At 47.1% G+C, this 15761-nt stretch overlaps 1 protein-coding gene across 7 annotated transcripts in view; it reads left to right on the forward strand.

The window, feature by feature from the left end:
* Nucleotides 1-15761, forward strand: part of atp9b (ATPase phospholipid transporting 9B) — a 51683-nt gene that overhangs the window by 4655 nt on the left and 31267 nt on the right. For 6 of the 7 annotated variants that reach the window (XM_030347183.1, XM_030347188.1, XM_030347186.1 and 3 more), the window contains exons 3-10: nt 1676-1826; nt 3844-3957; nt 4412-4520; nt 6327-6385; nt 7029-7080; nt 8773-8867; nt 11679-11759; nt 14548-14623. In XM_030347183.1, coding sequence (XP_030203043.1) covers nt 1676-1826; nt 3844-3957; nt 4412-4520; nt 6327-6385; nt 7029-7080; nt 8773-8867; nt 11679-11759; nt 14548-14623 — 737 coding nt within the window. Of the gene's footprint in view, nt 1-343; nt 637-1675; nt 1827-3843; nt 3958-4411; nt 4521-6326; nt 6386-7028; nt 7081-8772; nt 8868-11678; nt 11760-14547; nt 14624-15761 lie in introns of those variants that run through there. The other variant, XM_030347187.1, reaches the window with a different exon arrangement.

Below are 15761 nucleotides of genomic sequence, written 5' to 3' on the forward strand. Positions count from 1 at the left end.
TTTTTTTTTTGGTTTTATGTTTTGGTAACTTGACAAAAGCGTGTGTCTGTGTGTCCGTGTGTCCATGTGTCTGTGTGCCGGCGTGTGTGTCCCCCCCACATCAAACCGTTAAACACACACTCAATGCCGTTTCACAAATATGCGAAAGATAAAGTCATATTGAGCCTCTCTAGCTCCAGCAGGTAACGGAAAAGTCTGCCCGGCGGTGTTTACTAAAGTATTTCTGTTGACACGACTCCAGCCCCTCCATTGGCTGACGTGTATTGTTTTGCATGCTGGATAAGGAGTTGATGTTTGTCTGACACACACGATGACCAGTATCCCACATGATCCTAACGCTGTCTCTCTCTATACTGAAGAGAAGATTGGCCTTTTAGAAGGCATTTCTACCAGGAACGTGGGGCCTTTCTCACGACTGCTCATCGGCTTAAAGTTCAACGCTTTCAGAGTTGAACTCGTTTTTCATTTTTGTGTTTGGTCTTCGTTGGTCTTTTGTACACACTCGGTTAAGCTCCAAAGTGGATGTACCTGAAAGCACCAGGTCTATGCTATGTGGACGGGCAAGGCGGTTAATTTTGTAAATGACTTGGTTGACCAATGGCTTGGTTTTACAAAGAACGAGACATTCAGCAGCAGGTAAAACGGTCTGCGCACGCAGGAATACGTCCATCCTCGATGGTTCCCTTGGCACGGCGATGCTTTGAGAACACCGGTTTGACATAATGGACAGAAATCGTTTGACGTGAGAATAATAATATGGGGACAGGGCTTATTTTTTTGTTGAATCTCGGGCAAAAATCGGGCAACCTGAACTCTTAAACTTCAAGGAAACACAAACATGTTTTCCTCATGAGCGGTCATTGTGGTCCGTCTCCAATCCATGAAGATTGCAAGTATAGTTTACAGTTATTTTTTTGTTAACCTCAAGAGATTGGATGTCATTATTATTAAGTGTTTGCTTGCGTGGCAGTTTGTGATTACACACCCAAGACTGTAGATATAGATACGCTCAGAATACTAGATACTGATAAACAGTAGAAATGGATGTCCTTCACGTGTATATAGATACGGGCCGCGCTCACAGTGGATATGTGGCCTTCGTTACTGCTGGTTCGCTTCATATCCTTGCTTTGGATACAGAGCTGATAAATAAATCATGGGAAGACGTCATTGAGCTTCGCTGAAAATGTATCTGGACGGTGGACAGGCAAACCTGTTTCAGAGCTTCACCCCAGGCCTTTTGTGTTCAAGTGCTCTTCCAATTCTTTATTTGTCACACACTTGTTAAGTGCAGCGAATTAAAACCTGGGAAATTGATGGCTGTACAAGGAGAAAGAAAATACACTTAAATAAATAGTTAAGAATAAAGAAACATAAACCCCTTAGAAATACACTACAACTTTAATTATACAATTAGGTACAATGTCGATATATACTTTTAAATGGGCTTTAATTCCCTTTATGGACGGTCAATGACGCACAGCATAGCACTTGAATTGTAGTTGCTCGTCTTAACTGTAAGGACACCTTGCGAGTTTTGAAAGGCGCCCTGAAATAAAATGTGTTATGATTATCATAATTAGAGGTTGGAGTCAAACCTAGGTCACTACTACCGAGTGTGTGTGTGTGCGTGCTGAGTGCAACGACCAACGTGTTGTGTTGTGTTGCCTCTCAGCTGCTGTGACTGCCTGGCCCGCACGTGTTGGAGGAAGAAGGAGCTGAAGGCGCGCTCCGTGTGGCTGGGCTGTCCGGAGAAGTGCGAGGAGAAGCACCCGCGCAACGCCATCAAGAACCAGAAGTACAACTTCATCACCTTCGTGCCTGGGGTGAGTCCACGGAGGAGGGGAGAGGAAGAAGAAGGAGGAGGAGGAGGAGGAGGAGGAGGAGGAGGAGGGAGGATGGGAGGGAATTAGGAGGAGGAACGGAAGAGGCTGGGAGGATGAGGAGGAGAAGGAGGAAGGAAGGGAGGATCAACGGGAGGAGGAGGAGGAGGAGGAGGAGGAACGTGAGGAGGAGGAGGAGGAGGAGGAGGAGGAGGAGGAGGGATTGAGGAGGAGGAGGAGGGATTGAGGAGGAGGAGAAGGGAGAAAGGGAGGATGGAAGCAAAGGAGGAGGAGGAAGGGAAGAGGCAGGAGGAGGAGGAGGAGGAGAAGGAGGAAGGAAAGGAGGTGGAGGAACAGGGGGGAGAGGAGGAGGAGGAGGAGGAGGAGGAGGAGGAGGAGGAGGGATTGAGGAGGAGGAGGAGAAGGGAGAAAGGGGAGGATGGAAGCAAAGGAGGAGGGGAGGGGGGTGGAGGAGGAAGGGAAGAGGCAGGGAGGAAGGAGGTGAAGGAGGAAGGAGGAGAAGGAGGAAGTTAAGAGGAGGAGGAGGAGGAGGCTACACCTGGTGCTTCTGTTCTTGCCTACAGCTGCACGGCACTCGGTCCAGTTGGTCCTTTAGAAACTTGCTCGTGCAGCAGTTTAAATGTTTTCACTTGTTCCAATATTGATTGTGTCCTTCTATTCTTTTAGGACTCAACTATCGGTCTCTTTGTATAGTGCCTGCTAAATGACTTCAAATTAATGTTATTGCACTTGGCTACTTACTCGTGGGCTTAATGCTTTGAGAAAGGTCTTTGTCGGAGGCTCTGGGTAAATGCTCATTGGAGAACTGTGGGGATTTGATGGCTTTGCTAGTCTTCCTGTACCGGCACCAACCAGTCATTACATATATTATCACGTTTGTAGTATAACATGGTCATTCCGTACAGTGACAAGGCAAGGGGGTCAACTACCGACAATCAAAGCAAATCACAAAACAGTTGCATGCGCTGTATAACAATTAAAATGAATCATGGCAGTTTATCCCTCCTTTCCCAGACGGCGGATGTTTGACACGGTACCAACAGCTTCCCTCATATCCACCGGGTTCATGCTAATGGATCTCGTCCATACCTCTGGGCCATTACTAAGAAGATGAGCCTTCTCTCTGGGGGAGCCCTCTCAGAGCCGCACGAGTTCCTCATTAGGAAGCAACGGGGACTTCATGATTCAGGAGCGCACAACAGTTTGGCCCGAGCCATAAAATGTCAAGCGTCTGGCCCTTTAGGAGTAGATATCGTCGTCGATAGCGAACCAAACACCTCTTGTTCCTTCGCTCTCCCCCCCCGCAACCTCCACCCTCCACCTCTCTCTGCTCCACCTTGAATTATTAAATACGCTCAGATTGAGCGTAGCCGCGTGCATCTTTCTCTAAAGGTCGGCGGGTTCATTAACTACAGAGTACCGTCCATCGATCGCCGTGTCCCCCGGTAATCTGTGACTACACGGCGGACCCTCATTATTGCTATCATTATTCAAAATCGCCCCCGGAGATTAATAGCGTGCCCCCGCCCTGCTTAAAGGTTCTGCCCGAGAGGCGAGGTAGTGGCAGGCAGCGAGGGACGACAAAGGAGGGACCCTCACTCTGACACCTCGTCGAAGGCCCCCTTTGTGGGGTCTAAGATGGAGTAGGGGCCCCCGACTGACCGCCTGATAAAGACAAACCGATCGCGCATCGGTAGAGACGCAGGGCTCGACCCCCCCCCCCCCCCCCCCCCCCCCCCCCGCTGGTTCACCTTCTGCCCGTGTGTCGCTGAACGGATCGTGGGTTTTGGTCGGGAGTCCGTTTAAGGCACGCGTGTCATTTTGGTTCTGCTCGGTGGAAAATGGTGGATTATCTACCGGTGTTTGACGGGGTGCTTTTGAAAGCTGAGAATAAACAAGGCAAACCCCGGAATGGCTTCAGGGTGGAGCAGGGTCACTCCAGGTTAAACGTGACTCCCGCTCCTGTGTAACCGGTCCGTGTTTTGCTTCTCTCATCCAGGTCCTCTACCAGCAGTTCAAGTTCTTCCTCAACCTGTACTTCCTGGTGGTGGCACTGTCCCAGTTTGTCCCGTCGATGTCCATCGGCTACCTGTACACGTACTGGGCTCCCCTGGTACGCATGTGCATGTTTCTGAGGTTCTGTTGTTAAGGAAACCGGCAGACTGGATAAAACCGCTCTTATTCTACAATACAAATATATCTTTTTCTATGTTTTATCTTTTTTATGTCTGGTTTTATACTTTATAGTAATAACACTTTCATTCAATTTTATTGATAATATGTTCTGTTTGCTATCATAAAAACATATTTTCGAAGAATTGACACATTACTGCATTTAAATTTGATCTTATTAAAAGTTATTCATTTTTCTATTAATTTTATCGCTTATACCTCGAGAAAAAGAGGTGACACAATATGTAAACACACAAGACGTTACTCCCAAACCCTGTGAGACAGTCACCAACAACAACAGCTCGGTCCGACCATGTGCCACCAGTATCAGGTGCATCCAGAAACAAAGTGAAAGTGAAAGGGTGAAAGGAAGTGGTGTCACCCTGGCCCTGCAGGTGTTCGTGCTGTCGGTCACCATGGTGCGCGAGGCCGTGGACGAGGTGCGGCGCTTCCAGCGGGACAAGGAGATGAACGGCCAGCTCTACGAAAAGCTGACCGTCAGAGGTGAGGGCGCGGCCCGCAGCCACAGCTGGCCCGGCAGGGGGAACCTCTGGGGGGGGGGGGGGGGGGGGGTGGTCTCGGTGGTGGCTGGCCCCCGGGGGCCTCTGCCAGCGCTGTCGGTTCTACCCACCTCTGCAGAACTGGAACTTAGTTTTTCGGTGGTGAAGCAGTTCTTGTTTGTGATTCGCCGACCTGGTCTATGCTGCCTCGTTATCCGGTTTATTTTTATGTCTCGTTTGGAAACGACACAGGGCGGATCGTATATAGGTTCGTTCATTGGATTGCCTTTGTACGGAGCGTCATTGTCGGGATATTTGCGATTTTTGAGAATTCACGTACGTGTCCGGAATCACGGAACCTTGAATGGGAAGTGCCTCTAATGGTCGTTCTCCACAGAGGTAGCACTGACCTCTAATGCACTGCTGGTGAGGCTGTTAGAGGATAGACCGCCAGAGCGGGAGAACGGCCTTCTCTCCCTCCCTCCTCTCCCTCCCTCCCCCCTCATTCCTCTCCTCCCTCAATCCTCCCTCCTTACCATCCCTCCCTCCCTCCTCCCTCATTCCTTTCTTGCCTCAATCCTCTCTTCGCTCAATCCTCCCTCTTTGCCTTCCCGCCCTCACTCCCTCCCTCCCTCCTCCCTCATTCCTCCCTCCCTCCCTTCCCTCCCCCCCCCCCCCCCCCCCCCCCCATCTCATGCAATTAAATGATGGCCCTCCACCAGATCAACGCTTGTAACAAAAGGCACTTCTCTCTCTGTAATTGCATTGATTTTTGTTTGTTGTTTTTTTCACCACCCCCCCTCTTCTTCTTCTTCTTCTTCTTCTTCTTCTTCTTCTTCTTCTTCTTCTTCTTCTTCTTCTTCTTCTTCTTCTTCTTCTTCTTCTTCTTCTTCATCTTCTTCTCCTGTTCGTCTCCAGTTTCTCAAGACTGTCTGATCTGAGCTCTGCCCCCTCGGTGGGACGTGTACCAGAGTCCCCGGTGGGATATCTGTGACTGTAGCACGGGCTCGCCACCTCCATACCCCCTCTCCTTTAAGTGTGTGTGTGTGTGTGTGTGTGTGTGTGTGTGTGTGTGTGTGTGTGTGTGTGTGTGCATGTGTGTATGAGGGTTGTGTGTGTGTGGCGGGGGGGGGGGGGGGGGGGGGTTGCGCGCTTTTGTGTGAGGAGGGTGCGTGTGTGCAAGTGTATGCGTGGTTGTGTGTTTCAGTGTATGTACATACGTGTGTGTGTGTGTGTTTGTGTTTCAGTGTGTACGTGGTTGGCTGTGTGTGCGAGCGTGTTTCAGTGTATGTACGGGGTTGTGTGTTTGGGGGCGCGCATGTGTGTGTGTGTGTGTGTGTGTGTGTGTGTGTGTGTGTGTGTGTGGAGCAGAGGGGACATGGAGGGTTATTGAGTGGATATAATTGAGGCTGAACCTCTTGGCTGTTGTGTTTGTCTATCTGTCAGACCTGAGAGCAAAACAAGAGGGTGTGGGGTTAGGGTCGGCAGAGGTAATCAATCTCGCAGAAATGGAAGGAAAAGAAAAAAAAAAAGGCAGTTGCAATTTTTTTCTGCCTTCTTTTTTTAAAGTCCCCCGCATTGTCCTGACCGCCGGGATCAATACGTTGTGTTTTATTCCACTAGTAAAGAGCAACATACACAACACATCTCACGGAGATCGTTGTCTGTCTTTTATGCGACCGGGAGAGTTGTTTGTCGATGGTCGATTGTAATGCGTACATTTTCTCTTTTTCCATTATGCCCTCTCCTCCTCCTCCTCCTCCTCCTCCTCCTCCTCCTCCTCCTCCTCCTCCTCCTCCTCCTCTTCCAGGTAAAGTTCAGGTGAAGAGCTCGGACATCCAGGTGGGGGACATGATCATCGTTGAGAAGGTGAGCGTCACATGACGGTTAATTGGTGGATGATACCCTAGAGATTTGTATGATAATAAGTCATGTCTTGTGTCCTCGCTGTCAGACATCGTAGATATCACCCAGCCCCGTATAGAGAGCCTGCGATCTATGATCTATTTTCTGGTTATACAGTCCTACTCCAAACATAAAAATATAGTGCAGTAAAAATATACTAGAAATACTTCAACAGGGAACTATTTCCACTTACTCCAGGAATAGCCTGCATTTGTTAATGTATAAATTGATTAATTAATTATTGGTGGTTATTCCGTTGATACTCTTGCATACCGGTAGGGTCATCACTAAGTCACCTCCAGTGCAGGCATCCTCATAATCAGAGCAGAATCTAGTCTGAGCTGTCTAGACTAGTCATCTTTCAGGGGACACCTCAGTGAAATGAGAGCATCGGTTGGCATGGAGTGAGTGGAATAGTTGAATTTCCATGACAACCTGTCGGAAAACAGGGTTGAGACGGTGTCCTCTGCTTCTGCTCCCTGGCCAAAGTGTCGGCCTCGTTTAATTATGGAGGCCGGCCTTCGATATAACTGTCTGTCACCTTCTGTCTGTCGTGCTCATCGGTTGATTTCAATGATTTCTCTTATTCTTTTCGCTTCCGATCTAGAATCAGAGAATTCCCGCCGATATGATCTTCCTGAGAACATCGGAGAAAAACGGTGGGTGCAGAAATGAACTGACGTTACTCATTTTCAAGGGTTTGCAGAGGTTCAGTTTAGTTACTATAAAGTTGAATAAATAGAAATACAAATACCGTTAGGAATGATAACTTTTCTTTCACCGTATGATAATTATTAATCTGTCTATGCCTGTCTTTCCGTGAACATGTTGGTGTTAATGTGTCATTCCTTCCAACAATATGAATAACAGCATGCACAATATTCATATTCAGCATCTACCATGCAACACAAATTCTGTACTTTTCAATATGATAATTGTACAAAACCTAATTTACAAAACAACCAAAAGCCAAACAACCGATTCCATCCACCTCCCTCCAATCAAATGGCCACACCTTATGATGACATTGTGTGATGCGTACAGCCTCCCCCCCCCACCACTCTATCCTGACTGATGATGACCAGGGGTTAGGGGGGGGGGGGGATCGATGAGGCTGCCCAGGTTGGGGCTCTCAGCTTGGGGACACCGGGAGGGATGGTTCCCTGCACATCCATCTCCCATGTGCCAATAGGTCTCACCGACGTGAGCTGTGGATGTCTTAATGCCACACGCTCACGTACACACACGTACACACGTACACACATACACACACGCTCACACACACACGTACACACGCACACACACGCATACATACACACATACATGCAAAGATGATACTCAAATATACACACACAGACGTCACACACACGCGTGCAAGGGCATGCAGACCCACGTACACTCAAATACACATAGACTCACTCATTCACTCACTCACTCACTCACTCACTCACTCACTCACTCACTCACTCACTCACTCACTCACTCACTCACTCACTCACTCACTTTCTCTATCTCTCAAGGGGCATGCAAATACACCCACGCAAATACACACAGATTCAGTATCTCACTCACCCTCTCTCTCTCTCTCGCTCCCTCTTTCTCATATGCTCACACACACACACGCATACGCACACGCACAAACACACACACACACACACACAGCCCACCCCGTACAGTAGTGTCCCTCACACAGCACTGGCTCGTGTCAGCCAGCTGTGTGACGGCAGGATGCAGGGATTAATGTCAACGTCCCATGCGATAATGTTTTCCCCCCGCACTTAACCCCCGCGAAAGCGTTCTACAGCTACCCATTCCCACCCTCCCTTTCAAAATGGCCGCTCCTACCCGTCAGCCTCCATATAGAATATTAACCCTGCGGTCGATGCAGGTCACCACGGCTCCCCTGTCCGCTGGGGTCACCCGCACGTCTCGTGGGTGCCCCCACCCCCCCCTATTCCCTTACAGCAGCGCTTCAGCTGGTGCCAGATCACTACTTGTGTCTATTTGATTTTATACACTTGATATGTGTCGTTTTTTTATTTTTGCGTTTGTGTGTGTGTGGGTGCGTGTATTGTGATGATTCAAGCATAACTTGTAGCTTAAAAAGGACTGGGAAAATATTTGCGAAAAAAGGCCTTTTCTAATATTTGTTACGTTTACATTTAGTTTCATAATTATTTTTTTTGGGCATATGATACCTGGTTTTATTAGTAGTTATGTGTTAGATGGAGTGACGAGGGATTGTTATGAATAGGTGATTATTTTGATTGTGTTGCTATTATGCTCATCATGTACAGCGCTAGTCCTCCATTGGCCTTGACAGTAATCATGTCTCCATGGCGACTCCCCAGGGTCCTGCTTCATCAGGACCGACCAGCTGGACGGAGAGACGGACTGGAAGCTGAAGATAGCGGTCGTCTGCACGCAGAGGCTGGCCGCAGTGGGGGTATGTACAACACACACACACACACACACACACACACACACACACACACACACACACACACACACACACACACACACACACACACACACACACACACACACACACACACACACACATAACAACACACACACAACACAACACACACACACCACAACAAACACACACACACACACATAACAACACACACACATAACAACACACACACACACACACACACACACATAACAACACACACACACATAACAACACACATAACAACACACACACACACACACACACACACACATAACAACACACACACAACACAACACACACACACATAACAACACAACACACACACACACACACATAACAACACACACACATAACAACACACACACACACACACACACACATAACAACACACACACACACACACACACACACACACATAACAACACACACACATAACAACACACATAACAACACACACACACACATAACAACACACACACACACACACACACATAACAACACACATAACAACACACACACCACAACAACAACAACCACACACACACATAACAACACACACACACACACACATAACAACACACATAACAACACACACACACACACACACACATAACAGACACACACACACATACCAGACACACACACACACACACACATAACAGACACACACACACAACAACACAAACAAACATAACAGACACACACACAACAACACGCACAAACACAACAACACGCACATAACGACACAAACATAACAACACGCACACACAACACGCAAACACAACACACACACATAACAACACACACAAACATAACACACACACACATAACAACACGCACAAACACAACAACACGCACATAACGACACGCACCTAACACACACACAAACATAACAACACGCACACACAACACACAAACACAACACACACACATAACAACACACACAAACATAACACACACACATAACAACACGCACAAACACAACACACACACATAACAACACACACACACACACACACACACACACACACACACACACACACACACACACACACACACAAGGAGGACGGTGAACCCAAAGCCTTTCTTTAAACGTGGTTATATGTCTTACAAGATCATCAAGATCAACATTGACCATTTTGTCACTGTTAATAAAATCAGACATATTTTGAAACGCTCCACCCTAAACAACCTTTTGGTATAGTCTTTGACGTCGTGGCGAAGGGACACCGGCGGCGAGGTGTGTGTGGGTTTTATGGAGCTCCGTCCTTTCAGCGGTGGATGTTGATATCAGAGTCCCGGAGAAGGTTAATCCTCTTGGACCCGGCGGTTCACTTACACTTAAGGACAAGTCATCTTCGTGGCCGTCATGGAAACTCCCCGGTGACGACGACAGTCGCTAGAATCCTGACCGGCGGTTTGCGTCGTAGCCCGGACCAGATACTGAACACTTTAGATTTCAGTTTGATTTCGTGTCGGTCCGTCTTCCGTACTTAATGCGATCAGACGATTAAACTTTCATCGAGTCATCGAGCCGTAGCGCCCGCGTGTAATGTTTCTGAAGGAATGCTCGTCTTCCGTTCGGTGTCAAAGGAAAGCCCTTTTGGGTGTCATGTTGGTGGCACGTTATGCCGTGTAAATAAATACAAGAAATAGCAGGCCTCTGCGCGTCCACGCACTGAGCTAAATCTAATCCAGCAGTTTGACCCAGCCGTCGACGTCGAGGCTTCAGCTGTCAGGCCTCCGACGTGACGGACCGTATTGGGTCACAACTGGGGTCACAACTAAGTGCCACTGCAATCTCTGTGAGGAACAGGATCTCTCCTTCTCACCCAGGTAACACTTATCGACACTAGGCACAACTTTTCGGTTATCTTGCCTGAATAACTGGCAGTTTGTAGTGAGCTTCCGTGTCATCAAATGTCTAATGGGAGGATGTGATTGGTTCAAAATGAGACCCAAATGAGGTTTGATTGAAGGCGGTTTTTAACTTAAATTGTAGTTTTGTATTTTCTGTGTGGTACGCTCTCTTCGTCATGGTCGGAGCCTGTACTCTATCATGTCTTATCTTAACTCTATACTCTGATTCGTTGACTCTTATCTAAACTCTATACTCGAATCTCGCGTCTCTTATCTGCCGTTGAAGCAGTATACATTCCTCATCGGTAATCTATACTCTGTCTTATCCGCGCCCCCTTATCTCATCCTCGTGAGGCGCTTCAAATGTGCGCTGAGCGTCTTCGATGTCTGTAAATCTACACAACATTGTGACATATCTAAAAGGTATCAGCAGAAGAGTCCTTTGGAGATGCTCTGCTGTTTCAACGGACAGTATAAATCACTCAGAACGACCTGCTATCTGTTTCATATGAATACGTTGTTTATTCGCTGGTTTTTGGCAAAGTCTGAGTGTTTGGTCGTCAAATGAGCGGTCGAACGGTTCGACGAAGGCAAGGCAAGGGTCATCTATATGGTTAAGCACACGCATAGTTATGGTTGTGGATGATAAAAGCTAAAGTAGCAAAGATGGTGTTGATATAAAATGTGAAATATGGTGCAAAGAAATGTTTGTGGTATTTAGTGGGCAGAGGACAAACACTAGCTATACCGGAGGTCCTGTCTATTCAATGCTTTTACAGAAGAGATAAAAAAAAACATTTATGGCAGATTTAATTTCGAATTCTGCATTGTGTGACTGATCCGTAACCAACACCTAATCTCCTGTCCCGTCTCCTCCATCACCTCCTCCACCTCCTCCTCCTCCTCCTCCTCCTCCTCCTCTATCTCCTGCTCCAGGACCTGTTCTCCATCCGGGCCTTCGTGCACGCCCAGAAGCCCCAGCTGGACATCCACAGCTTCGAGGGAAACTTCACCCGGGTACGGGCAAAAGCCCCGCTGACATATTTATGAGCCATTAAACAACAAACCCAGATCTTGTGCAGGAATTGGATTGACATGACTTGATGCTTATCTCCATTACCGCGTCCTCTCACTGCAACAAAGGCGACTTGTGTGTGTTTGCGCGTGCACATGTACGCGCGCACGTGTGTGTGTTTGTATTACAGCCATGCCTCCTATTACTCCGGGGACACCCCCGCCCCCCCCCCCCCATCCTCCTATTATTTTTTTGCCGCTCTCCCTCTCCGTCCCCTTCCGCTGGTCCGTAATGCTTTTTTTTTTTTTTATTAATAGCAGATTAGTGCAGCGCCCAGGGAGATGACGGGCCGGCACAAAGGAGGCCTTTGTGGTCCGTCTTCACTCTTGGCCACACACCAGGCTTAGTGAACAGGCACTTCCTGCGCTCATTCATCCTCTGCGGCCTTCCTTTGCATAACGTGTGCTTTTAGGCCCAGCAGGATGGAGAGGGAGGGGGGGAGGGAAAAAAGGTTCCCACAGCAAATGAACTTACCTTTTGATAAGGGCTTCCTTTCTCTCTCTCTCGCGCTCTCTCTCTCGCTCTCTCTCGCTCTCTTTCCTTCCCCTCTCTCTAATTTTCGCTCTCTGTCTCTTGGACACTCTCTTGATCTCTCCCGTTTTTTTTCTCTTTTTCAATCCCCTCTCCTTCTCTTCCTTTCTCCAACTGTGTTTTTCCTCTCTGTCTTACTCTCAATCTACAAATCATTCTCTCTCTTCTCTCAATGCATTTATTCTCTCTCTCTCTCTCTCTCTCTCTCTCTCTCTCTCTCTCTCTCTCTCTCTCTCTCTCTCTCTCTCTCTCTCTCTCTCTCTCTCATATATACATTATGTTTGTTTGTTCGTTACCAGGGGCACCCCCTGGTAACGACCTGGATGTCCTCGTCAGTCTCGGTAGGCCGTCCTGGGACCTGCCTTCCCCATCGTCACACATTGACCCCTTATTTGGTGTGCTGGATTCTGGAGGAACCGGGCATTTCACTTTCTTTGGCCACATATTTGTTTCGACCAGATCATGTTGCTGCCGGCAGGGATTCTGTAAGCACGTAATTGAAGAACCCATACTCGACCAGCATTAGTAAAAAAAAAAAAAGCATCCCCTTCTGAAAGCCTCTCCTGCTCGTGCAAATTAGTTATTTTTGCTACAATACCTCAAACAAAACAGGAAACGAGGTGTAACTCCTCCCCTTGATGAGTTTAGTTTCCGGCCCAGGCTCTGAGCCATACAATGACCAGAAGTTCTGCTGTAGCATATTGGCACCGCGGTACCCAAGACTAAACCTCCCCTTAATGCTCCTCTCTCTAGTGTGTATTGACAGGATGTGGCTGCTTGGGTATCATAATTATTATATCACGCCGGGAACTTGAGCTGAAACGGGATCTGACGTACTTATCGCTGTTCTCTGCATTTGTGTCTTTAAAAAGAGAGGAGGGATGGAGAGATATGAAATGAGAGGCCCCCCCAGGGACTGTTTAACTCTCTGGCTGGCTCTGGCTCTCTCCCTCTCAGAATCACTTAACGGGGACATCGGAAACAATGGAAGTGAAGGTTAAAGGACGTTTTTTTGCACTGTTGTGACAAAGTCTGTTGTGGCAGCGGTTGTGGCTTATGTTGAGCTATTCTTTCAATAATTCTACCAACACCAATACATTTGGTTTGATTCCTTCGATACAATTAAAATACGTGTAATTAAACTCCAATACCTGTGATTAAATACCTGCAATTCAATGCCAATACCGAAATACTTGATTCATATTAATTTAAAACTTTAACTTCTTTCTAACATGTTGGCTGTAAAAAAAAAAATACAGAATTGATTATTATTGCAACCAAAACAGAATATAACGAATGCTCTATTTCTGTTGACTAAACAATACAAATAATCCTGAACAAATACAAACAAGACTCAACAAATCCAGTCAAACCGTTTGCAGTCATTTCGTCAATACAGAGCTAACTATAATTATGAATCCATACGGCAGCAACCTTTTAGCTGTGTATTAGAAAAATATGGTCAATCAAGGAACCATTACTGTCTGTGGTTCACATATGCAGTGTCCTTTATAATGATAGCTTCATATTGTCCTATCCACGGTTTAGTCGCAAAGGAATCATGGGAAACAAATCGAACAGGGAGTCCTGTGTCATTTTCACCCAGGAAGGTTTTATTGATCGGATATGAGTTGGATATTAATTTTGCCCTGATTGTGTGCCGGCCTTGAGGGCATGCAGCCTACTGTATGTCAAACAAATTTATTGATTGGATAACTGACTAACTGTCATCTGTATCTCCTTGGTTTAACTGCTTTGCGTTGCCATGGTTACCGACGTTACTGTCAGCGTTACTGTATTTGTTGTCATTCTGTGTTCTCGTGTGTGTGGATGTGTGTTTGTGCTTTTTACATGTGATTCGTTTTTTACAATCTTACTGTACTACAGAACATATTTTTTCGAAACAAATGTAATTCATAATAGCAGATTTTATTCATAAGGTGCTTTTCTAAAACCATAATGACACTCTACACCATAACATGAAGCACAAGTAAACAAAAATGTTGCTTACAAAATACAAGTAAACAAAGTACACAAAAGTATCAGAAACAAACAAATATCAATTAAAAACTCGCATTGCAGCATTTAAAGGACATCATTTTAGCATTGCAGAATGAGGCAGTGGGAGGTGAAGACGAGTCAGATGTTGAACTCTAACGTGTTATCCACCCCCCCCCCCCCCCCCCCCCCACCCCACAGGAGGACTCTGACCCCCAGATCCACGAGAGTCTCAACATAGAGAACACGCTGTGGGCCAGCACCGTGGTGGCCTCTGGTGAGTCTCCTACGTGGGCGTAAACTTTTCGCGGGAAGCGCGGTGTGAATCGCGAAAGACGGTCGGAGTCGGGCCTCACCCGTCCTCTGTTTTCAAAACCATAGAAGAAGAGAATAACATAACAGTATTGTTTCTCTGTTCTTATTCTTTGGTTTCAAAGCATTTTGGAGCTTAATTTAAGATTTGCGAACTCAACTCCCTCAAAGGATCTGTGTTCTTGCGATGAATATGAACAAAAAAACCAAACCTACAATGTCATAACATCCCTTCTCTCTTGTCACAAAGAAAACGAAAAACTATACTTTGAGGGTTATAATAGGATTGTGGTGATCATAATCGAGGTCTGCATCCATAACCCTTCGCTTCATTTTCCCAGCACATAGAAACTTGCTCACGGTGGTCCGAAGCGTCTCTCTGCGGTGAGGCCGCTGACGTAATCCCTCCTCACTTACGCAGAGTGATTTCCCCGTAGAAATGTCAGTTGAGAGCGTTTGTCGTTCTCCTGGCGATGGCCGCCATTGATCTGCGGTGGCCCTCTGCTCTCTGGCCTGACCTTGACCACACACACACACACACACACACACACACACACACACACACACACACACACACACACACACACACACACACACACACACACACACACACACACACACACAGTCAAATGCTTACACAAACACACACTGTCTCACACACCCATCCACACAAACACACACTGTCTCAAACACACACATACTGACATACCCATACACACACAGCTGCACTCACAGCCACATACTAATACACAGTCCACACAAACATATGCATAGCTCCACACACACACACACACACACCTAGCCCTGACATCATCTGTGCTGAAGCTCAGCTCAGCTCTGGCCTGACACCCGATAGCCGTCAGAGTGGATCCACAGAGTGGCTGCTGCTGCATCATCACCATCACCATCATCATCATCATCATCATCCTCATCATCATCGTCACATGTCCATTCTCTCTTATTTGTCTCTGTCTTTCACCTTCTGTCTCCAGCTTTCTCATTCAGCCTCTTTCACTCTTTATCACCCTCTTTCTCTCTTTTATTCTGTTTCTTTCTCTGTCTCGCGATCGGTCTCCCCGTCTCTCTCGCCCTCTACCTCTTTC

The sequence above is a fragment of the Gadus morhua genome, chromosome 22 (assembly GCF_902167405.1).
Source record: "Gadus morhua chromosome 22, gadMor3.0, whole genome shotgun sequence".
Lineage (NCBI taxonomy): Eukaryota > Metazoa > Chordata > Actinopteri > Gadiformes > Gadidae > Gadus > Gadus morhua.